The following is a 23410-nucleotide window of genomic DNA, read 5'->3' on the forward strand; positions in this document are numbered from 1 at the left end:
CCAGACTCTCCCAAACAGAATTGCAGATACTTTCAGAAAACTAGCCCATGGTGTACAGGGCAGGAGCGGCCTCCCTGTCAGTCTTATTCTATGAATGTAGAGAGGGAGAAGTCTGAACATCAGGCTTGAGGGGGCAAAGAAATTAGCCTAAATAGACAAACAAGTTCAACTAAAGAAAAAAACAAAAGAATGTCCCAACTCATTTCCAGAGCTACAGGCAAATCTTAGAAAACTAAAAGAATGGGAGGGGCCTGGTGCTACAGTGTTAGTAAGAGGGAAAAGGAGCAATTTCCAACAGCACAGGCCAATTATCAGGTTTTGAACACGGCAAGCCTGATATATATTTGTGCATTTATATATTTATTTATATTCATATATTTATGTGTTTGTATCTACGTAGAGCCTGGCCCTAAGGCCCGTTTGTCCCGTCCTCCTCCTCTCCGCCTCTCCCAGCTTCCCTGCCCCAAGTCCCCATTTGGTCCTTCATTAACAAGACTATTAGCAATACTGCTAAGTCTTAGCGCTGTGTTACTGTGTTTCCTGTGTCGTCGGGCTCACAGCCAGGGAGGAGAGAACAGGAGCTCCGGCCCAGATCCAGCCCCACACCTCTCAAGTTCTCCTCTACCGTGGGGCCAACCTGCTGTGGGCTTTAGCTAGAATTTCGTCAGGGAAACTCGGGGTGGAGTTGTTAGTCTTCTGCCCTTCGTATCAGGATAAGGCCCCGTGGCTTCCCTGAACTCAGTGCCAGAGACTTGGTTCTGGAAAGCTGAATGCTTCAGCAGCCATTTCCTTCTGGCCTCGTCCAGGGGAAAAGCCCACCACACCGCCCTATGGGCAAGGATGCAGGGGAGGCTTCGCGAGCGCACCGTTTCTCTTCCTAAGAGAAACACCAGCTTTGGGAGATGAAGCTGCCTCCGTTCGCTCGCAGCAATGATGTGCACAATTACATTTCCAGCAGGTGTCACTTAAGAGGGTGAAACCCATTAGTGTTCAAACGAGAAAGCAGAGAGCAGCCTTCGAGAAGGCACAGGAAAGCCCTCTCTACAGGGGTGGAGGAAGTGAACGCACGGACTTTTCCTGACCACTTGCCACTCCTCACTCGCTTTCCCATAAGTGACCTCACCCCAGCCCTAGGACAGCCCTTGGTGCAGAGGTGACCAGACCCTGTTTGAACCAATGGAGAAACTGAGCTCCGGGCCCTGCGATGAACTGCCCGAGGTTGCTTAGCCAGGTGGGCTGACCTCACACAGGTGCACATGTCTGTACAGGGAATGGAGTGTGGATAGCATTCAGTGTTCCATTTCAGCCCGGAGAGGGCCAGGCCCTCTGATTTTTTTCCTAGTTTTCACAGTGCCCAGCATAATGTAAGTAGCCAGTACGTACTTGACAATATACTTCTGTATAGCAATTTTCTCCCCATTGCTCACATGAGAAATGAGGTGTCCAAAGGGAAGAAAGTGCCAGGCACGTGCAAGCTTGTTTAAGTTGGCATTTACACTCAAAAGTGGAAATGATTACCCTCTTTTTATAGACAAGGAAACTGAGGTGCAGAGAAGTGAAGGCACTTGCCCAAGGCTGCTCGACTAATGAGTCGCAGATCTAGGATTCGAACTCAGGTCTGCCTGGTTCCAAAGGCTGTGTGCCTTGCGCTAAACTGAACCCCCCCCCCCTTGGGATCCATCCGATTGCACGGGCAACTACATGTTCTCCCAGGGATGCCATGAAGGTGGTGACTGGGTGACTGGGTGACAGGAGTCTGACAGGGCCGTCCGACTCTTCAGTGCAGCCGTGTTGAAAGATCCCCTTTCTTCCTGCTCAGACCCTGGGCTGAGTCTGAATGGCCTTCCGTTTTCTCTAAGCACGTAAACCATGTCTTTGGACCATCTTAACCAAGGTCTGCCCATCGCAGGGTCGTGAAAGGCCACCTGGAGATGGGGCAAGAATATAAGCTGGAGCTCTGCCAGGCCTGCCTCCTCGCTAAGACCAGACTCAGCATCTCTTTTCCCCGCTTGCTGCCCTCCAGTGTGAGGTGATACCCCTGGTCCCCAGGTAGCCTAAATGTACCACACTCTGCACTGTCCCAAAACTAGAGGTCAGCCTTCCTATACTATCTCATTCAAACTTTCCTCTCCATGAGCTTACCAGTTTCTGCTAAAGCCAACTTCCAAAATCACCTAAATCCCCTGCGTCCTTTCCATCTCCCTGCCTCTGTCATCATCTAGACAAGTGCACTAGCCTCTCTGCCGGTGTGCTTTATATCTCTCGTCCCACCCCAGTCTTCCACACAGTAACAGGCGAACTTTGTAAAGCATTTGTTTTATTCATCCAACCAGCCGTCCACACTTCCCATGCACCCAATAAATATAGGTGGGATATATGAGCATTTTCTCACATACATATATACATGCATATACTTGTATACTGTGGGTCAGGCCTCAGGCTAGACTCGGAATGCAAAGTTAGATAAGAAATGGTCCAATCTGTAGTGGAGAGAGATACATAAATTACTGTGATCATGAAGGGAAACCAAAGGACTGGTGTCTGACCCTGCCTGGAAGCCTCAGTGGGATCTGGAACTTTTAAGGTAAAGGTGAGGAAAAGGTTGGTAATCTAGGGAGAGCCACTGTGCGTGTACAAGTTTTGGCAATGCGTTGCATATTTGGGGAACCACAAATAGCTGGCAAGGTCAGAGAGAACGGTGGTCGCTGGAAGGCAGAAACCGAATCATGATGTGCCTTGTTCTGAAACTGGAATTTTATCTCATTGGCAATACGATGTCATGCATGGTTTTTCAAGTAAGGAGGCAATCCGGGCAGAGAGCACTTAACCACTCCGCTCTCCGCGTCTCAGTCGGACCCCTGGGAAGCTTTTGTCCGTGTTCCCATCTTCAACCAGACCTGCTTAGACTCCTTTCCTGGCTGGCTGACATTCTGCCCGAATGACACTTCTATTCTCCCAGACACTGCTTACCCACTCAGAGTAATGGGTCACACTCAGAGTTCCGGATCGGACACAGTGTGTCTGTCTTAAACGTCAGTACAAGCCACTGGGCCAGTGGCTGCCGAGTGTGTGGAGAGGGAACTGTTTGGGGATGCAGGCAGCAACTTCTGCCCAACTACCTCTGCCCGTCAATCTGGAGGGCTCGGTGGGAGCAGAGAATGAACAGGCCAGCTGCTACCTCCTGCCTTTCTAATTGTCTATCAAAGAAACGGAAAACCCGCTCGCTGCCATTGCTAAATGCACGTGGGGTCAGCAAGCGCGTGTTCAGTCTAAGAGCAGGTAAGAGGCAGGACTTCACACCGCGCAGGCTTCTGTGCCTGAAGGGTGTGCTCAGGCTTCAGGTGTCGGCCCCACCTCGCCCTCCCTTCTCACGTTCTGCTAACCTCAGCACCACCTGAAGTGGTCCCATTTTGTTCTGTCTTCAGGGTCCCTTATACATGCCTGCCTCTGAAGAAAGCAGGATCTAGAGCCCTGCAGAACTGGGTTGGAGTGGTTGGCTTTGTAACTTTGGGCCAGTAACTTCACCTCTCTCACTTTGGTTTCCACATTTAAAGCTCCGCGCCAACGCCTGGGCCTTGCTCAAGCTTCAGGGCTGGGTGGATCAAAAGTGTTAGCGTATGCGAAGAAGCTTTGTAACTGCCTTGGGGAGAGAGATCTTTTTTTTTTTTTTAATCTTTATTTATTTTTGAGGGAGAGAGAGAGAGAGAGAGAGTGCATGCACAAGTGAGGGAGGGGCAGAGAGAGAAGGGGACAGTGGATCCAAAGCAGGCTCTGTGCCTGCTGAGAGGTGCTAAATAAGTACCTTTAAATTACTAGCACCAAAGCATTGTGGGGGCAAAAAAAAGGGGGTTACTAATTTAGGTATAGTGGTATTTTGTTTTTACTCTAATATGTAGTTCTTTGATTACTAGAGGAACTGAACATTTCCCCATGTGTTTATTCACTTAATATACTTTTTGTAGAACACACCCATGTCTGTTCCCAATTGATTTATTGTTGTCCTAAATTTTTTCCCACCTCAACTGGCACCAGATCGTTACTGAATGGCTATTAACCCTCTTCTGTCTTCCGTGCTATAAATATTTTTTTCCAGCTTGATGTCCTTTTTACTTTATTTCCTTCTTGTGATGCAGAATTGTAAAGTAAAATTAACTTCCATTCACGTTAAGATGTATAATCAGCACGCTAAAACTCCAGCCGCGCTTTGGAAGTAGGTTTCTGCAGGCACCATCTACCTCTTCCCCACCCCACCGAGCTCGGTGGGATGAAACAAGCATAAAAGGCAGACTCGAGGTAAAAGCAGGGACAAGGGCAGTTCTAAGCCCGAGGGCCCTTGCTAGGCAGCCAAAGGACACGTCTTTCATACTCTAAACATATGATTAGTTTCTGTGTGTGCTTTACCGCAAACATTTGACTTTGATCTTGCTCATAAGGCCCAGGGACTTGTTGTTAAAGTTTTCCCTGGTAGCACCCATCCCCCGCCTGCTGCCTGTCCATGTTATGGTGACCAAATGGCTCCTACAGTGTCATAAGGCTCAGAAAATAGGAGGTCTGGGTCACTTATTGGTGATGACAGCAAAAGTGCTGTAGACGGGGCTTTATAGATTATGAAGTGCTTTTCCATCTGTTTTCCTTTTTTTTTTTTTAATATAATTTACAACACCCAGTGTGCATCCCAACAGGTACCCTCCTCAATGCCCAACACCCACTTTCCCCTCTTCCCCACCCCCCCCATCAACCCTCAGTTTGTTCTCTGTATTTAAGATTCTCTTATGGTTTGCCTCCCTCCCTTTCTGTAACTTTTCCCCCCTCCCCCTCCCACATGGTCTTCTGTTAAGTTTCTCAAGATCCACATATGAGCGAGAACATATGGTATCTGTCTTTCTCTGCCTGACTTATTTCACTCAGCACAATACCCTCCAGTTCCATCCGCATTGCCGCAGATGGCAGGATTTCATTCTTTCTCACTGCCAAGTAGTACTCCATCCGTTTTTCAGTCGATCCTCACGACAACCCTGATAATCTGATTTCCATTATTGGATGAGAGAACTGAGGCTCAGAGAGGTTGTCCGTGTCCCCACACTAGTTACTGGGAGAGGCAGGAGCCCTGTCCTTAGATGTCAGAGCTGCTGTCATCTCTGCTTTGCAAAGTTAGCGCCTGGGAATGGTCTCGACCTTCCAGTAATAGAGCAGGAGCAGTGTTTGAGGTCAGAAATTCAGTTCTAAAAAGAGAAAGCCTCACCCCCTGCTCAGGAACTCTTGGATTCTAAACTTCTGACCATGCGTAATGCACTGTCTGTCCCTTCCAATCACGTGGAGATGCTACTCCAGAGAGCATGAGTGATGTCCTAGAAGAAGGAGCAGTGGCTAATGATGATCAGCATGTCCTGAGATGGCCTATAAAGCATGGCTTAAATGGCAGCTTCCATGCTGTCTACCTTAAAAGTAAAACAGCGGTTACTGTGCCAGCAAAATGGGTTTATTGCTGGAATAGGAGAGGAATTACAGTTTGGGACATGCAAGCTGTGGCAAACCATAGGCATTTCTGGAGAGCAAAGGAGGGAAACATTACTTTATAGAGAAAAGAGGAAGTTGAGAAGGGCCTTTTGGAATGAAAATCCATTGGAGGAAAGTGAGAGTTCAGAGGTTTCTCATTGGCTGAGTTGTGGTATTTTCTTATTGGCTGAGCTTGTTGTTGGGCAAGGAGAAAAACCTTCCCTCCTCCAGTCGGCATAATAAAGTAGGTTTCTGTTGGAAAGGCAAGAACCCCCTTTCTTCCTGCGAGTGGTAGGGTGTGAGAGCCCCACCTTCTGGCCTCCCAACTCCATTTTATTTTATTTTATTTTATTTTATTTTATTTTATTTTATTTTATTTTATTTTATTTTATTTATTTTATTTTATTTTTTCATATTTAAGTTAACTCTTTACTATGATACATATAGTTCAATATATAATTTGAATTCTCTCAATTTATTTAAAAAATTTATGTTAAAAAACATCCCCCTTGTATTCTAGCCCCAGTCAGATATTGTCAGGATGGCTATTTGAACCAGATGTATCCTAGTTAACATTTGTAGTTAAAATTCTGTGGTCCTGAGTAAGCAAATTAAGCAACTCCCACATGGAGTTCTTATTGGTTCTAGCCAGTTTTGCAGTAAGCGTCTTTGCCAAAAGCATTTTCACTGCAAGATTTTCATACAAACATTTTCTCTGCCTAACTAACTGGCTATAAGACAACTTTGCCATGAAAAAATAAATAAATAACTGCTTGACAGATTGGTTTGACAGTCTGTTGGTTTCAACAATTGGTTGACAGTTTAGGTTCCTTTCTGCATTAAAGCAATACTCTCACTTTTGTATTATATAAATCTTAGCCCTAATGGTCTATACAGTGAGGCAGAATTTTGAACCCACATTTCACATAGAACTTTGGAACATCTATCAAAGGACATGTGACGATACGCCAAGAACAAATAACAGCATAGAAGGCTTTCCCAACACAGTACAAGCCTCAGTTACAAATATGCTTCCTAGTATTTGGAAACTGACACCACTCTTTTTTCTTTTTTAATTTAAATCCAAGTTAGTTAACGTATACTGTAATAATGATTTCAGGAATAGAATTTCCAAGTCCATTTAAATGAGGCTTTCTTTATTCAGTTTCACACCAAGACTTTCCTTGGTTAAATAGGATCTGGCCCTTCCCCCTGGAAGTTCATAGTCCCCTGGAAGAAAAAGAGACAGACCCAAACAACTATACAAAGTGTATGTAATACTCCAGCAATGTCATTCATTCATCCAGCAAATTGAGCATCCCCTGCATACCAAGCACTGTTCTAATGGAGCCCTTGCCACAATAGACCAATATCATGAAGCTTATACTCTGGCAGAGGAGACAAACAGTAAGCAAGTTCATAAACAAATAGCATGTCAGATGCTGACGAGTGCTGTGGAGAAACATTGGGAAGGTGGTTGGGAGTGTTGGAGAGAATCACAGTCTTAAGTCAGGCTGTCAGGCATGGACAGAAATGCCCCGTGTAGCATGGAAGAGAAAGGTCCTCACTAGCCCAGGGGAGGGATGGCATTCTTGGTAGAGGAAACAGCAAATGCACAGGCATGAAAGTGAGAGGCTGTGGGCATGTTTGGGAAACGGTATGCAAGTCAAGTGTGGCAAGAGGAAAGGGAAAGAAAATTCAGGCGTTGATGCTGGAGAGGTCAGCTGCGGCCACACTGTGAGGGCTTTTTTGGGTCCCAAGGGGCAAGGATGCCAGTGACCATGTGAATGCGGTGGTGAGGGTAGAGCACAGCTACCACACCTGCTCTCTGAGCTAGTGGCCAATAGCCCACCCGGCTGAGAGGCATGGCTTTTATAGCCAAGAAAGGGTTAAAAACAGAAGAGTCTTGTACTCTCAGTGGCCCAGTCCTCTCATGAGAATAACACCAGAAAAATTCCAATAGCGAGCATCCTACAAAATACTTTTCTAGCATATCCCCAAAATTGTCAAAGTCATCAAAAAACAAGGAAAATCCTAGAAACTACCACAACCAAGAGGAGCCTAAGGACCTGTGATAACTATATGTGATGTGGTGTCCTGCATGAGATCCTGAAACAGAAAATATTAGGTAAAAACTAAGGAAAGCCAGGGGTCTCTTGGTAGCTTAGTCAGTTGAGCATCTGACTTCAGCTCAGGTCACGATCTTGTGGCTCATGTGTTCAAGCCTCGCATCAGGCTCTGTGCTGACCGCTTGGAGCCTGGAACCTGCTTCAGATTCTGTGTCTCCCTCTCTCTCTGTGACCCTCCCCCGCTTGCTCTCTCTCTATATAAATAAACATTAAAATTAAAAAGATAAATATACATAAAAAAAACTAAGGATATCTGAATACCCTATGGAGTTTAGTTAATAGCAATATCATAATATTGGTTTGTCGATTATAACGAAAGAACCATACGAATATAAGATTGTAAGATGTTAATCATGGGGAAACTGGGTGCAGGGTATGGGAACTCTCTTTGCAATTTTCCTGTGAATCTAAATAGTTCTAAAAATATTTTGTAAAAAGCCATGAAACATGTTACAACACAAAAATAAAAAAAAAAACCCAAGTAGGAAAACATTGGTAACCCCCAAATTTCCTTGATTTTCCCATCTCTGGAAAGGATTCCTTTTTTTCCAACTCATTCACCCCCCCACCCCCACAAATGTTATTAATTTCACCAAGGTAGAAATAAGCATATGTGTCCGTGTAGGTGGGCACGTGAGATGGGAGAAGGTGGGTGGGGATGCTGAGGTTGAGATGTGTCTGTTCCAAAGCCTCAGGGCTGGCTTCCTCTCTGAGACCAATAGAGGTTTCCAGGGAGGTAAAGCATGTGGCAGTTCATTAACAGCCTCACTGTTCCACACCTGGTGGTCGTTTCAGGTCTTGTGGGGGCCATTGGTCTGGGACCCTTGGGTCAGTCAATAAAAAGCCACCTGTGACAAGGGCCTGAGCGGAAGCAGAAAGCAAATGCATCACGGATCCCAGAGTCCCCTGCCCTGACCACAGGAAGCTGACCTTTGCTAGGAAACTTGCCCACCATGCAAGGGCTGGGTCTCATGGAAAGCTTGCAAGCCATTGTCCCTCAGTTTCTGGTGAGCTCTTTTCCCCTGTGTCTCTCTCTCTGTCCCAGCCATTGTCGGTCTGTTTATGGATACTCTTTCACATCCAAAGTCTTCCTTAGTAACCAAGGATGCTCTGGCTCTCAGCAGTCACTAAAGTATTCCATTTTATTCCCATCTCCATCCGCTCTCAATAAAGGATTGATTTGCCATCTCTCTGAGTTTAGAAGGGTGGTAGCTAACCCTTTATAGTTGTAGGTACCCCCACAGACGACACCCAAACAAGCCATATCATATTAAGATTTAAATGTCTCACTGAATTTGCTGAAAGATGTCTTTCTTGGCCTGTCTCAGTTTCATCAGACTCCTGGCTTCCCTACAGAGACTCAGGACACCCTTACCTGTCAAAGGATTCTGAAGTTTCCCAACTGAGCTCCTTGGTGTCTGTTGCATTAATGATCAGCCTTCCCTACATCAGTTTATTAACTGACACAAGAAGTCACATTCAAGCTGGCTAGACTCATGGGGGGATAAAGGATTTACCTGACTATGTATTCCTACCCTCCTCCTTCCAAGGCTGCTTCCCCAACCCCAGGGTCTCAGCTACACCTTAAATGATTAGCTTCAGCCCACGCCCCACTATCCGACCATATTCTCCGCAGAGGGCTTGTGTTCAGTGGTTATTCTAGAAGGCTGGTGAGTTGCTTCGGGGAACCTCCAGCTGTTGTCTGAGACAGTTAGTCATTTGCAGCCTGCCATCCCTCCCATTGCCTCTCTCTTCCTCCGCTAGCTTGGAGCCCTTGTTGCTGGCGTGGGAGCCCAGACAGAGGGGAATGTGGACAGGAAGAGTCCAAGGGCAGAGCAGAAGAAACAAAGGCCCCTAAGTTTACGCAGCCAAGAAAATAACATGAAACGAGATGAGGGATTTGGGCTGGACTTGTTTTGTTTTGGAGCATTTCAGGGGGCCAGGCATGCAGTTGTGTTTGGATTGGGAAGAAAGGCATAACTGTGCAGAAGAAAATCCTTTTCAGATTTTACTCTAGCTGTTACTGGATTAAAGAAAAACCAAGAGGATTACACTGTGTGAATGTATGAAGGTTACTGCGCCCAGACAGGAGGGACCCTGTCTCTTGCTGGAACATGTTGGGACAGCATTTGGAAGCAGCCGCTTGGTCCATCAGTCACCGATCTGGTAAATTTAGCATCAGGTGGAGTCACTCGCGGTACTTTCCTTTTCTTTCCCTTAACAGTAATAATAATTAAAAATTAATAGTTGTGTCGGTTCTGTTGGATCAAAGTGACAGAAACCTCAGGATTAACAAATTCAACACAGAGGGACTTTTACTACTGCCTCATAGAATCCAAGGAGTGGAACTCTCCAGCCAGAGAAAATGCAAAGAGACGCAGTAGAATTGGGATTGGGAATTTTAATTCAGTTCTGTTTAAATTTGTTCTGTCTCTTCTTTGTTGCTCTGGTCTGCTTCTCTTGTGAGCTTCCTTCTCTCTCAGAGGGGCCAGCTTTCCCCTCTGTATTAGTGAGCTAAGGCTGTGGTCACAAAGGAGCATAAACTGAAGGGCTTGAACAACAGAGATGTATTGTCTCACAGTTCTGGAAGCTCCAAGTCCAGATCAAGGTGTTGGCAAGCCCATGCTCCCTGCATGTTTCCTTCTGAAGGAAGGGGTCTGTCCCAGGCCGCTCTCCTGGCTTCTGGGAGTTTCTTTCTGTGTGGTGTTCCCTCCATGTCTGTCTGTCCAAATCTCACCCCTTTTGCTAGGGACAACAGTTATATAGGGTTAGGGCCCACCCCAATGATGTTATAAAAATTTTTTTAATGTTAATTTATTTTTGAGAGAGAGAAAGAGAGACAGACAGAATGCAAGCTGGGAAGGGGCAGAGAGAGAGGGAGATACAGAATATGAAGCAGGCTCCAGGCTCTGAGCTGTCAGCACAGAGCCTGACATGGGGCTCAAACTCACGGACCATGAGGTCATGACCTGAGCCAAAGATGAACACTTAACCAACTGAGCCACCCAGGCACCCCTCCAATGACTTTATTTTAACTTGATTACCTCTGCAAAGACCCTGTCTCCAAATAAGGTCCCATTCTGAGGTATTAGGAGTTGAGACTCCAACATATCTTTTGGGGAGGACACAATACGCCCACACGGCCGCTAATGGCTCCCAAGATTTTCCGTCTTAAAGTCTTCACGACCAGAGACTAGATTCTTTTTCAATACCCAGGGAAGAATTCTATCTGGTCTTTGACCAGGTCAATCTCTGATCAGGTTCTGCCCTTCCCGAGGGCAGCTGGAGCCCCCAGAACTATGATTGACCCAGCTTCCTTAAGGTGCCCAGCCCTGAACCAATCAGTGATGACAGGGAGTCAGAGTCCTTTAAGAATATGACATTTCTCATAGGACCTATGTATCCACAGATCAGCTAATTAATACTGAGTGCAAATCACCCCCCAAACCGTAGTGGTGTTCGTCAAAGGGCCCATTCTCTCTCATACTCTGCATATCCACTGTGGACAGTGGATGTGGTAAGAGGGTGGGGGGTGGGGGGGGGTTCTCGCCATCCCCCGGGAGTCCTGGCCGACAGACCATCCCAACTGCCCGTCATGGTGCCAGAGTGAAAGGAAGCTCCAGAGCGTCCTCAGTTGGCATTTAAGTCTTCTGCCTGGAAGGGGTACACCTCTGCTCCCAACCCACTGGCCACAGTTCGTGACATGGCCCTCTTGGGGTGTGTGATCCCACCTGTGGCTGCCAAGCACAGAGCCAGCAGCGGTTGCCAGACAGCACTGATGACTCCCAGAACCCTCGTGATGGGAGCAGTGGAAAAAGTGGCTCCCAGAAGCAGGGAGATGCTCTCCCAGAATAAGATGGGGTGCTACAAGGTAGACTCGTGAGCGAGCACTCTAAGGGCCCTGGGGCCAAAAAAAGGGCAACAGGAAAGTCCGTGAAGTGTTGGAGGCCCCTCGGTCCGGCTGGAGCACAGAGGGCCTGAGGCGAGAGTGGCCAGGCTGGACAGTGAAGAGAACTGCTTGCTGTAAGGCAGGGTTTGGATCTGGTGCAAAGACACTTGGGCAGCAACAAGGCTTTCCAGCCGGGAGCAGCAGGGTCTCGCTTGCATTTTTGGAATAGTACCAGCGACGAGATCATTTGAAAGAAGGAACAGAAGAGCGCTAGACCTACACAGAGCTCTGGCAACTCCTAGGAGTTACCGGGAGAGTCACCTAGGCTCGGTGACTCTCTGGCGTGGGGTACACTTAGTTGTGAATGATACAAGGACGGCGCCGTGAAAATGCTGCCATCTGCACTGGCTCCCAAAGGAAGGGGACGAGCTGGGAGACGTAGAAGGAGGGGGAGGCTTCACAGGCTGACCACAAAGCCGAGCGAAGGCCCGGAGAGCTGGGAGCACCCTGGTGGTTAAGAACAAGTGTGTGTGATTATCCTGCACACACAAATCCCAGAATTCTTGAAAAAACATTTTTTTTTTATTTTTAAGAGAGACAGAGACAGAGCGTGAGTGGAGGAGGGGCAGAGAGAGAAGGAGACACAGAATCCAAAGCAGGCTCCGGGCTCTGAGCTGTTAGCCCAGAGCCCGACACGGGGTTTGAACCCACAAGCCATGAGCTCATGACCTGAGCCGAAGTCGGACGCTTAACTGACTGAGCCACCCAGGTGCCCCAAATCCCAGAAATTTTGATAGTGTGCTTGGAGGGTTTAAAGGTGAACAGTGGTTAAGTAAAAACAAGTTTTAGAAAGTTGAGAAGACACCCCACTGGTGCCACAGACTTCATGGGGTTGCCTTTTAGCACTTGTGGCGGTCTGAGAATCGTTTACCCCCTCGTGTGCACTTCCTTGATGCCAGACGTAAACTCAGTCTTCTAGGCAGCGTTCTTGCACACGTAAGCACGTGATCCTTCTCTGCGGGGAGCCCAGCGTCTTCCACCTTACTCCCAGGCAGTGGTGCCCTGCAATGCACCCCTGCTCCACTCCACCTTCTCTCTGACAAACATCCCTGCCATAGCCTGGATCTTCAGTCCTTTCGAAGACAAATCACGTGCTGCAGGTTTGGGCAGCTCTCCCGTGAAGGATTCACGAGCCGTCGCTTGCCGTGGTCAGCGCTGAGAAACCCTTGAGAGTACACAGAGGGAGCGCCCCAAGAGAGAATCCGGAATGGAAACCGGGAGACCGCCTCTAGGCCACAAAATAGCAAATGAGCTCCGCCCACCTCTTCTGTGAAAACGGACGCGTCCGCACCACGAGTCTGGGGCTGGCTTGCTGGACCCACAGAGGACCTGTAAAAAAAAGTCTTTCAGGCCTATCATGAATGAGGACGACCAGTTAAAAATTCATGGGAAGATTACATAAAACCATCTGCTGCCTTTATTTCCCCCTGTGTGCATTCAAAAGGTGCAGCTGCTCGACGCGAAACATTGCATTGCCCTGCGTGGCTCGCCGGCTGGTCCTGCATCCTGCACGTGGTGGGTGGAGAGGAGGTGAGGGGGGAGGGGAAGACAGGGGAGCACGCCCACCCAAGGAGCTCCACCTGGATCCGAGTGTCTCAAGCACGACCGTCCAGATCTTTCCATCCTGTTGACTCACTCTCTGGAGGAGGTATTGTTCTGTGTATGGAGTTGATTCTGTTGGTGAGTTTGTGTCTGTGTGTGTTTCTTTTTAATCTGAAAATTGGTCTTTGAGTCCACAAGCAACAGCTGCCGCTGCCCATAATTACAATGAAATAACCTGCTTCCTTCAGTCCTTAGGGAGAAAACCTGAAAAAAATAATCCATATTCTAAATGGACTTGGGAATGTGGTTTATCTCCCCTTCTCTCCCTATCTACTTGCAACAAGTTTCATGGCTTTACTTTTCCCTGGATTCAGGGGAAGGAAGGGAATTAACCTTTACGAAGCCTTTATCCTGGTCCACGCACCCTGCGATCGTCCTAGCCGTATGAGTGTTCGAATCCAGTTTTGATGCTTCATTTCTTTCCCCCCTGCCAGGCACCTTCCAGTATCCTGTTAGATAGACCCCAGATCTCTCAACCTGGTCCAATTCCATCCGGAGACCTGGGAGGTTTGGTTTTATTAAGATGTTATTGAAAATGTCGGCACATATGTAATTGGCTTAGATTAGAAACCAAAGCTCTTAGCAGGGTAACAAGGTGAAGTATTCTGTGCTAATGGTTCCATGATAATGAGACAGTTTTCAGAGGATCGGATGTGCTCATGAAGGTGTTGCTTAAAAGTCATTCTTCAAACCAGGCTGGGAAAAGAAAATGCCACAGGAGCTGCAGCCTCTGTGGTTTGTTTGGATCTTACAATGAAGTAACTAAGGTAGAAAGGCATAACTGTGTGCTAGGAATTGAAGATACAGCCATCACTGTCTTCCAGGAGGTCCCAGGCCAGTGGAAGGGGGAGACATGCTGGCAAATAATTATAAGATGCTGGTAATAAGCACTCGGTCAAGGATGTGTACAACTTGCTGTAATTTCAGCGTTTTCCCCCCCTCCAAAATCCATTTCTTCAACTGGGACTTTACGGGGAGGAGAGCAACCTCACTGTGAGAGCAATGCCCACAATGTTGAACATGAAAAGAGAAGAAATTATATGTCCTTACGATTGTGCCAAGGATCTGCCATTAGCCTAATCCCTTATAGTCATTTGCATTGAATAACGAGGAAATGGAAGGAGCCCAGCGGTTTGGCCCAGGCCGCAGAGCCAGCAGCTGGGTGCGGTGTGATCTGGAACCCCTCTGTTTGCTTCCAAAGCCCCTGCTCTTGTCACTGCACCAGGCTTCCTCTAAGAAAGTGTGTCTTATCCTCTTGACTGTCAGGTGTATGCAGCTCACTGTGCCCTGTAGATAGAATGAGGGAATCTTTTCTCTTTCCCCTTGAAAGTGCCCCAAGTTTTAATAGCAGGCATCTTGATGGGAGTGATCCATGGTCATCTCCAGGCTGTGGGTATGACAACCCAGTTCAGGTGTATTGAGTCCTCTGGGCAATCCTCCCAAACAGTGAATGAAGTGGGCCCAGAATGTAGAAATGCTTGGCCCCTCCTGGACATTGTATGTGCCCCAAGTAGATTCCTGGGTATCCAAAAGATCCTGCCCCAGGCTCCTGAGTCCACTGCTCCTGCTGCCATGGCTTAGCTACGAAGGGAAGGACAAAAGCAATGCTCCCCTCCGAGGCGGGGGAGTATGGTGTCCTGCTACCTTTGAAATTCTTTGCAAGAGACTGCAGTCTCTGGTGATTGGGACCCAACCCAAGGCATTGTCTTATCTCCTTGTTTGTTTCACTTTGGGGAAAACTAACAGAAGCAAAGGTGCTCTGTGCTTAATTCCATCTGGGCCTCTCAAAGGCAGTCCAGGAAGCAATCACATTCCACCACCCTAGGGCAGACAGGATGGTGCTCTGGAAGCAGAAGGTGTACTGGGAGTATCGGGTGTCCTGGTGTCGAGCACAGGGTCACAGCATGCTTTATGGCTCACCTGGAAAGAAAAAGAACAGGGTTTAGATTTCGTCTCCACTGCTTCCTAGCTGGGGGATTAGAGGCAAGCAGCTTAAATTCCCTAAAGTCTCCTTTTCTTGACTGTAAGTCTGGAGGGATAATGCTTGCCTAAGTGCAGTTGTTCAGAAGGTCCGTGAGCTCAAATACCAACCAGCACCTAATACTCTGCCTGGTGCTTGGCACACAATTAGGAACTTACTCCCCTTCCAATTCATACTATGCAAGCCTTGCCAGATTCATCTTCTTACAGTAGATCTCCAGTCATGTCACGTCTCTGCTCAGAAACCCTTGATGGCTCCTGATTACTCATTGAATAGTGGCTGTCTTCTCTGGCTTGGTCTTCAGGGCCCTGTCCGTCACCTCTCAGGTGTGTCGAACTCTGCTCCCCTCCACACAGCCCACATTCTGGGAGGCTGCGCTACACATTCTTTGCCGTGCTTTCCCCTCCTGTGCCTGGCTCCCTCGTACAAAGCACCTGCCGTATACACAAGCTGTCCGCCGAACACTGCCTCTGGTGCAAGGCTGAGCTGAAACTATATGTTGTCCAGTAAGTGCCCCCTGATTTGTCAGCCAAGCTGGTCTCTTCATTCCTCTGTCCTCTCACTGGCTTTCATCTGTATCTCTCTTACAAAACTGCCAGGCCTTACTGTTCCTTGCCAGCCTGTGAGCTTCCTAAGGGCAGGATTTGCTTTTAAGTCATCAGTGCATCCTGCACGACACCTAACTCTCAACTATATGAGTGAGTGAGCAAGGGAATGAATGAATGAATGAATGAATGAATGAATGCTACAATCCCTTCCTAACTGGGTTGCCCTCCATGAAATGCTAGTACGTAAATACCTCTGAAATCTTCGGTCTGCCCATGAGTATTTTCGTTTCACTCCTAGTCATTGTGGTGATTATGAGAGATACTTGAAAAAAGAGGGAATTTGGGGATAGGACTTGAAAAAGATATAAACAGGAGAAAAGGTGTTGAGGTTTTCCCTGAAGCCCTGGCAAAGAGGAAGGTGGAAGAGGAGGTAAACTAGTTCAGCGGCTTCTTTAACAGGGTAGGGATCGTAAGGCCCAGGCAAGGGTCCACAGCACGAGCTGCAGCCTGAAGCTATGGAGGCAGAATGGGATTTTATGACCAGGACAAAGGAGAGGGGTTTAAGAGAGACCCTGAGTATTTTGTCTGAGTCACTACACATGACCAGAACTCCTGCAGGACCCTTGTGGGCAAAGCCAAGAGCTCTGAGTCCTAAAACCCACAAGATGGTGGGCACATGGGGAGAGGCTCACACACAGGAGAAAGTGCCTCTTACCCTGCACATTGTTATAGCAAAACAATCTTTTGCTGCTCCCTGAAACTGTGGAGGGTAAGCTTACAATGAACAAAGCATGGTAAGGAGAAATGAAGGGCACAGTAGCCATGACTGCTCATTCAAGATGCCTAAAATGATCATCCTATGCTATGCAGTGTACTGCCCATTTCTGATTTTAGTGAATGTAGTATGATTTTGAAAGGCTTTTCTTGGGGTGCCTGGGTGGCTCAGTCGGTTAAGCATCCAACTTTGACTCAGGTCATGATCTCACGGTTCGCGAGTTCAAGCCCCACGTTGGGCTCTGTGCCGACAGCCCAGAGCCTGGATCCTGCTTCAGATTCTGTGTCTCCCTCTGTCCCTCGCCAGCTCGCTCTCTCTCTCTCTCTCTCTCTCTCTCTCTAAAATAAACACTAAAAAAATTTTTTAAATAGAGGCTTTTCTTGTTTACCTCCAGACTTTGTCTTGTTAGTTCTATTTCTGCCTAACTGGTCTTCTCTCCTAGGAGGCTGGCTGTTTAGGAGGCTGGCCCCTGAAGTTGGGGAAGGGATATTCTGCAGTTGGGCAGAGCCTGGTGAATGTTCTTGCCTAATACAGTTCTATTTTGATTAGAATAACAAGAATTTACAATAAAGAAACGTGAAATTCACATGAAGCTAGTAAATGGTCACCCTTAGGAAAATTGTGTTTTGTTTTGTTTTAATTTTTTTTTTCAACGTTTATTTTGGGGACAGAGAGAGACAGAGCATGAACGGGGGAGGGGCAGAGAGAGAGAGGGAGACACAGAATCGGAAACAGGCTCCAGGCTCTGAGCCATCAGCCCAGAGCCCGACGCGGGGCTCGAACTCCCGGACCGCGAGATCGTGACCTGGCTGAAGTCAGACGCTTAACCGACTGCACCACCCAGGTGCCCCAGGAAAATTGTGTTTTTAACAGAGATTACCAGTAAGTCCTCACCTTGTAATGGACAATAAAATCTTCTTAGTCAGGTTCCTGCATATATTTAGCAAATAGGTATTCGGGAAATGTCTCAAAAATAATTTTTACCTCAGATGCCTAAACGCATCTTTCATACCTTGTTCTTTAGCCTAGTGTGTCTTTTACATAAAAAGCCGTTTTGTGGTGTTTTCAATGTGTGTGATAGTTGGTACAGGAGAAAGTAAGCAGATCTTGGGTCTCTGAGAGCCTGTGTTCAAATGTTCTTCCTCCTCTTACAGTGACCTGAGGCAGATGACTTAAGTGAGCCTCCCCTTGCTTTTCTTTTGAGTGGGGTACGATTTCTTTTACTCATTTCACAAACTTTCACTGTGTGCAGATATCTCCTTAGGCACTGGGATCACAGATGATTCAAATTCATCATCGTAGAATTCTCGGGGCAAAAAGGACCTCACCAGGCTCAGAGTTTTCCTCCTTCAGATGAGGACACAGAGGCTCAAAGATAGGATGTGATTTTCTAGAGGTTGCAGTGTGACAAGAAGGTGCACATAGCCAGAACTCTTGTGTGTGAGGAACTTGGCCAGGTGACTCCCAACACTCCCATACGGCATATCATAGTGAAGATCGCCATTTTGTAGGGCAGGATGCCATGGTTCAAAGAGATGCAGTGACGTATTTATTTACCTGGTGAATCAATGATAGAACTGTTGAGGGGGGCCAGGGCCTGGTGCCCGTGTTCCATCCCCCATCCCCCACCCACCTCCAGCCTACCTCCTCCATCACAGCACCCAGTCAATCCTTCTTCACAAAACACGCAGTTTCACCTCTGCTCCAAGTCCTTGCAGGGCACCAGGGATTGTAAAGAAAACCTATCTGCAGTCCCTGCCCTTGAGGGGTTTGGTCAGGCAAGTTGATTTCTTCCACGGCACAAGATGAGATGGGAGAACAGAGTATACCAGGGCCGCCCAGGAAGGCTGCATAAAAGAAATGTGTTCCTGTGAGATTCACAGGGTATTTGGGACCCCCCCCCTCCCCCCTGTCACCTCTGTTGGTGGGACCAGGAACAAGCCCCTCCCCTCATTGGTGTGTGTTTGCAATTAGAAATCTGTGGGAAAGGGTCCAGGGCATCTTGCCACCTCACTCAGTAGGGTCTGTGTTCTCTGCTTTAACAGAAAGGATCCCGCCCTGTCCTCCAGGATCCCATGGCCCTGGAGAGAGGGCTGCAGGGCCCAGGGACACTGCTGACTCTTCAGAACGTGCTGACATGGAGCCAGGTCAGTCCCCTTGTCTGCTCTGATTTTCTGTGTCATCAACTGCAAACCTGTGGTCTTAATGAGAAGTGCCATCTTGGAATCTGAAATCGTGCATGCTTTTTGGTTGAAGGCTTTTGCCACTAAGCAGCATGGCAAGTAGAGGAGGTCAGCCCAAAGTGGAGGTGGCCTTCTCAGGGAGCAGATACAGTAAGAGGAGTGCTGGGTGCTGGAAGCCAAGCCAACAGCCGGCACAGTGGGCAGTGGCAGGCAGGGCCCGGGCATCCAGGTGGGATGTGATGTGGGGGCTGGTGGCCAGGAAGCACCACACAGGTCCAGGACCGCAGAGGCAACAGTAGCCGTCGGGATCATTCTGGGATCCAGGAGATCAGAGGCTGTGTCCAGAGTCTGATGGTCACGTTTTGAGCTTAGCTGGGGTGGGATCAGAGGCACAGTTGAGAGTGGGGCAGGAGGAGGTAAGTGGGTGGCTACTGGGACAGGTGGGCTGGAGGCCAGGTCCAGCCAGCCAGAGTGGCTCTCTGGAGGCTTTTCTTTATATTGCTGTGCAGAGGAACAATGGAAAAAAATAGTACAAAACACCTGGGTTGCATCAGAAAAGCAGGAGGATGTTTCTAGCTAGAGAAAGTCGAATCATGCTGGAGGCTAGGTCACGGTGAAGAATTCAGCAGAGGAACCAGGACGCAGGGAGTAAGCACCTTACTGAAAACCTACTATGAACCAAACTCGATCTCTTATCCTCCCAGCAGTCTTGCAAGGTGGACGCGGAGTCTCACTAGGCTTAGTTACGCTCTATGAGCAAGTGTATTTCCTGCTCATGCTACATGTCTGACCAAGGGACGTAGAGGACTGTGCTCTACCTAGTGACTCGAGCCAGGCTGATGAGAGCTCTGCTGTGTTTTGGGTAGAACCTGCAGCCACCTTGGTCTCTGTAACACAAGAAGAGAACCAGGAGATTGAGCACTGGCCCTTAAATGCTTTGGTCCAGAAGCGCCACACGGCCTACGGGCCAGAATGAGTCACAGGGTCCAGCCTGACTCCTCGGGCTCTGGGAAATGTGGGGAAAATACGGTTATTTGATGAGCGATGATAACTGCTTCTGCCACCGTAGATATTATTTCTGTTTTACGGGCCAGAAAATTGAGGCTCAGAGAAATTAACTGTATTGTCTGAGGTCTTCCAGCTAAAAAGTGCTGAAGCCCAGATCTTACATAACCTCTGATTCAATCATTTATTTAGCAACTCAACAAGGACACACTGAATGCTCACAATAAGCCCAGCACCCCGCTAGGCTCTGGGGAGATAACAGGGAACGGAAACAGAGCTGGCTTCTGCTGTCAGCCTGAAGCTCGTGTAACTACAGCCTGGGATAAGTGTTCAGCCATACCCACATGGCTCGCTGAGGAGATCTGTTAAGATTATTAGCTTTCCATATAGAAGGGCAGGTAAAATGGGGTCATATTTATTGAGACATTGTGCCAAGTACTTGATTTAGGAATCTCATGTAACTCAGGGAACCCCATGAGGTAGTCCTTACAATTCCATTTTTAAGATAAGAAAACTGAGGTCCACTCAGGGAGGTAAGATAACTAAGCTGAAGGTGAACTCATCCACCACAACCATGCTTGCTTGTAATGCGTGAACGCGAGAAGAAAAAATTCAGTCTCACCCTCCCACACCATTGAAACCCAGGAAATGTGCTCTCTCCTTCCTCCTCTGTACTCCCCATCCCCGCCTTTCTCCCCCAGGTTCCCCCAGCATCCTGCCGGGTGTCACATGTGGACACAGCTTTCAGCAACAACAGAGGGAGCCTCGTGGAGGCCAGACATTGATGGGGGGGAGAGAGGGGATCGCTCATCCCATGTTGGTGCCACCCGTAGAGCTGGGCCCTGAGTGAGGCTTGTTGAACTGAAGGAGAGAGGGAAGGAATTTCAGAAATCTAAGTAGTGGAATCTGAGTCTGGCAGGGTGAGATTGAATCTGAGCCTTGGGACAGGCAGATTCTTCTGTCTAGAATGTTCTGCTTTTCCTCTCTGGCCTCCTCTCCCTCCCGTCCCTCCTTTTGCACGCTGTATTATATTTACACTGACTCCATCAGCTTCTGTCCCCTCCTCGGCTTGTGTATCCACCTCCTCTGTCCCCACACTGGTCCAAGCCATCTTCTCAGGCCTGGATTATTGCAATGGCCCCTTCATAGACTCTGCTACCACTCTCCCTCCCAGGGGTCTGCCACGTCAGATCAGATCACTTCTCTGCTCAAAACCTGCTGTGCACCCCCATCTTTGGCGGAGAAAAGGCTGAGTCCTCACTGTGACCCACTAGGACTTACACCAGCCAGCCCGTCTCCTGTCCAACCCCATCTCTCCTATGCACCCCTCACTCACACCATTGGCCTCTTCACTGTCCATTGAACCATAAACATATTCCTACCGCACAGCTTAAGGCAGAGATGCCTTTTTTCCAGTCTTGGGAAAGGCTCTTTAGGCAAAGGAAACTGCAGTGAATAAAGCGAGCAGAGCACGCATGCACCGGAAAGTGCTCAACAAAAGTGTGTGAGGCCAGTGGTGTGAGCAAGGTAGGGGAGGTGAGGGTGGGAGGCCTGCACCCACCACCCCATGCAAGCGGCCATTCTCCCTTCCAGTCCTTCCTGTGCCTTCTTCCACCTGATCTCGTCCATGTGACGTTTCTCTCCACCTGCTGCATCGTCTGTTGCTCTGTAAGCTTGTCTGTGGTCTGTTTCCCTCAGTGGAATATAAGCTCCACGAGGGCAGGGACTTCCTTTGGGTTGTTCCTGCAGTGTTCTTACTCCAGGAACAGGGACTCCATAAGCACATATTGAATGAGCGAATGACTGAACAAATAATTTCACAACAGATTCCACGTCGTTATTTGCTTACACGCTATCGTTTGTACCCTCCTGCCTTTATATGTGCTGTTCCCCCTTCCTGGAATGGCCCCACTGCCATTCTCCCCTAACTAACCTCGCATTCTTTCTCGCTCACTCTCACTGCCCAGGAGGGCGAAGTCCCTGCAGCCCATGGCCTAGGCATTATCCATCCATCCCTGAGAGCCTGAGATTTCAAGGCCAAGAACGGCTCCTCATCCTCGAGCCCCCAGTGCCTGGGGCATAGCTAGAGTCCCATTATTGTTTATTGGCTTGAGTCAAGTGGACCAGAGCGTGTGTAGAATTGCAGCCCAGGGGCCACACCCTCCTCCCCTGCATGTAGCCTCACCCACAACCAGGAGGCAGGGAGCCCTTGTTGCCAATTCAGTCTCCTCCTGCTTACCGCCTGCCTCAGAGATCAGGAAGATGAGGCAAATGGGACACTAATGAAATTCAGAGAGAAAACTAAATTGGGAGGTGTTGCAAACACTGAGGAGGAGGGAGACTGGTTTAAAAGGATCTCTCCAGGATGGGAGGGGGAGTGCAGGAGTGGAGAGCACTGGAGTAGTGTCCCACGTTTCACCTTTGACACCTGTGTGTGGGGTGATCGCTTTAGCTCTAGGGGCTTCACTTTTCTGACTTTAAATTAGGAGCCTTTTACTTGATTGACTCATTTGTTCATTCATGCCTTCCCACCAACTTGCCAAAAAAGATTTGAGTGGGTTACCAATCTTAAATTGATTAATTAATTAAGACCAAGAGCATTTAATGCAAAATTAAGGCAGAAAGAAAGAAAAAGGGGAAGGGGAGAGGAAAAGGATTTCCAAGCCCCTCAGAGAGGGAGTTCCTGGGAAAGGGGTTACAAGCCACTGACCTGAGGGTTATTTATTACAGGTTTCTTATGACACGCCGGTGGGGTTGTGGATGTTAATGACCTTTAGGAATAGAAAAGTTCTGGTCAAATGATAGTAATGATGACCAGTGTTTCCGAGTGCTTTCACATCCACTGTCTGATCCTTCAGTATGGCATTGTCTGCTGTGTGCCAGGAATCCCCACAGGCACTTTTTCTCTGTCTTGTTGAATGCTAAAAGCACCCCGAAAGGTAGTCTTTTAAAGCCCATTTTCGAGATGAGGTGACTGGGTCATCTCTTCAGCAAATGGTGCTGGGACCAATGGCTATCCACATGCAAAAGCAGAGAGTGGGACCCTTTCCTCACACCATATACAAAAATTAACTCAAAATGGACTGTTGACCTAAATGTAAGAGCTATAAACCCGTAGAAGAGAACATAGGCATAAATGGTCATGACCTCTAATTAGACAGGAAATGGTTTGGCACACACAAAAAGGAAAAAAATACATAAATTGGATATCATTAAAATTAAAAATTTTTGTGCTTCAGAGGATACAGAAAGTGAAGATGAGCACGGAATGGGATAAAATATTTGCAGTCATAGATCTTAGAAGGGATCGTATGCAGACTCTATAAAGAACTCTTAAACTCAGCAATGAAAAGACAAAGGGCCTAATTCAAAAATGGGCAAAGAGTTTGAATAGGCATTTGTCCAAAGAAAACAACAGAAATGGCCAACAAGCACATGAAAAGATGTTCAACATTTTTAGTCATCAGGAAAGTTCAAATCAGAGACACTGAGTTATTTGTTTGGGCCCTGCCTTCCTGACAGTGTGTGGTCAACACACCTCCCTGAACTTGGCGAAGAGGTTACTGCTGAGTGAGATGCCTGGTCTGCCATTAGGGTTTTGACAGGAAGGGAAAGAGGAAGGAGGAACAGAGAGCGACAAGCATGACAGTAGGGTCCAGCCAGGGACAGACTGCCTGTGGTCTCTTTTCCCAATAATGGGCAGAAATTGCCCTCTGAGAATGCTTTCTGGGGTTAGTTATGC

The 23410-nt window shown here is 47.9% G+C and overlaps 1 protein-coding gene across 9 annotated transcripts in view; it reads left to right on the forward strand.

Moving 5' to 3' along the window:
- TENM4 (teneurin transmembrane protein 4) overlaps positions 1-23410 on the forward strand; it is a 744941-nt gene that overhangs the window by 212657 nt on the left and 508874 nt on the right. For 8 of the 9 annotated variants that reach the window (XM_023238928.2, XM_045038066.1, XM_045038067.1 and 5 more), the window contains one exon: positions 18526-18627. In XM_023238928.2, coding sequence (XP_023094696.2) covers positions 18618-18627 — 10 coding nt within the window. In that variant the 5' untranslated portion in view covers positions 18526-18617. Of the gene's footprint in view, positions 1-13235; positions 13255-18525; positions 18628-23410 lie in introns of those variants that run through there. The other variant, XM_045038070.1, reaches the window with a different exon arrangement.

This window comes from Felis catus, chromosome D1, assembly GCF_018350175.1.
Source record: "Felis catus isolate Fca126 chromosome D1, F.catus_Fca126_mat1.0, whole genome shotgun sequence".
Classification (NCBI taxonomy): domain Eukaryota; kingdom Metazoa; phylum Chordata; class Mammalia; order Carnivora; family Felidae; genus Felis; species Felis catus.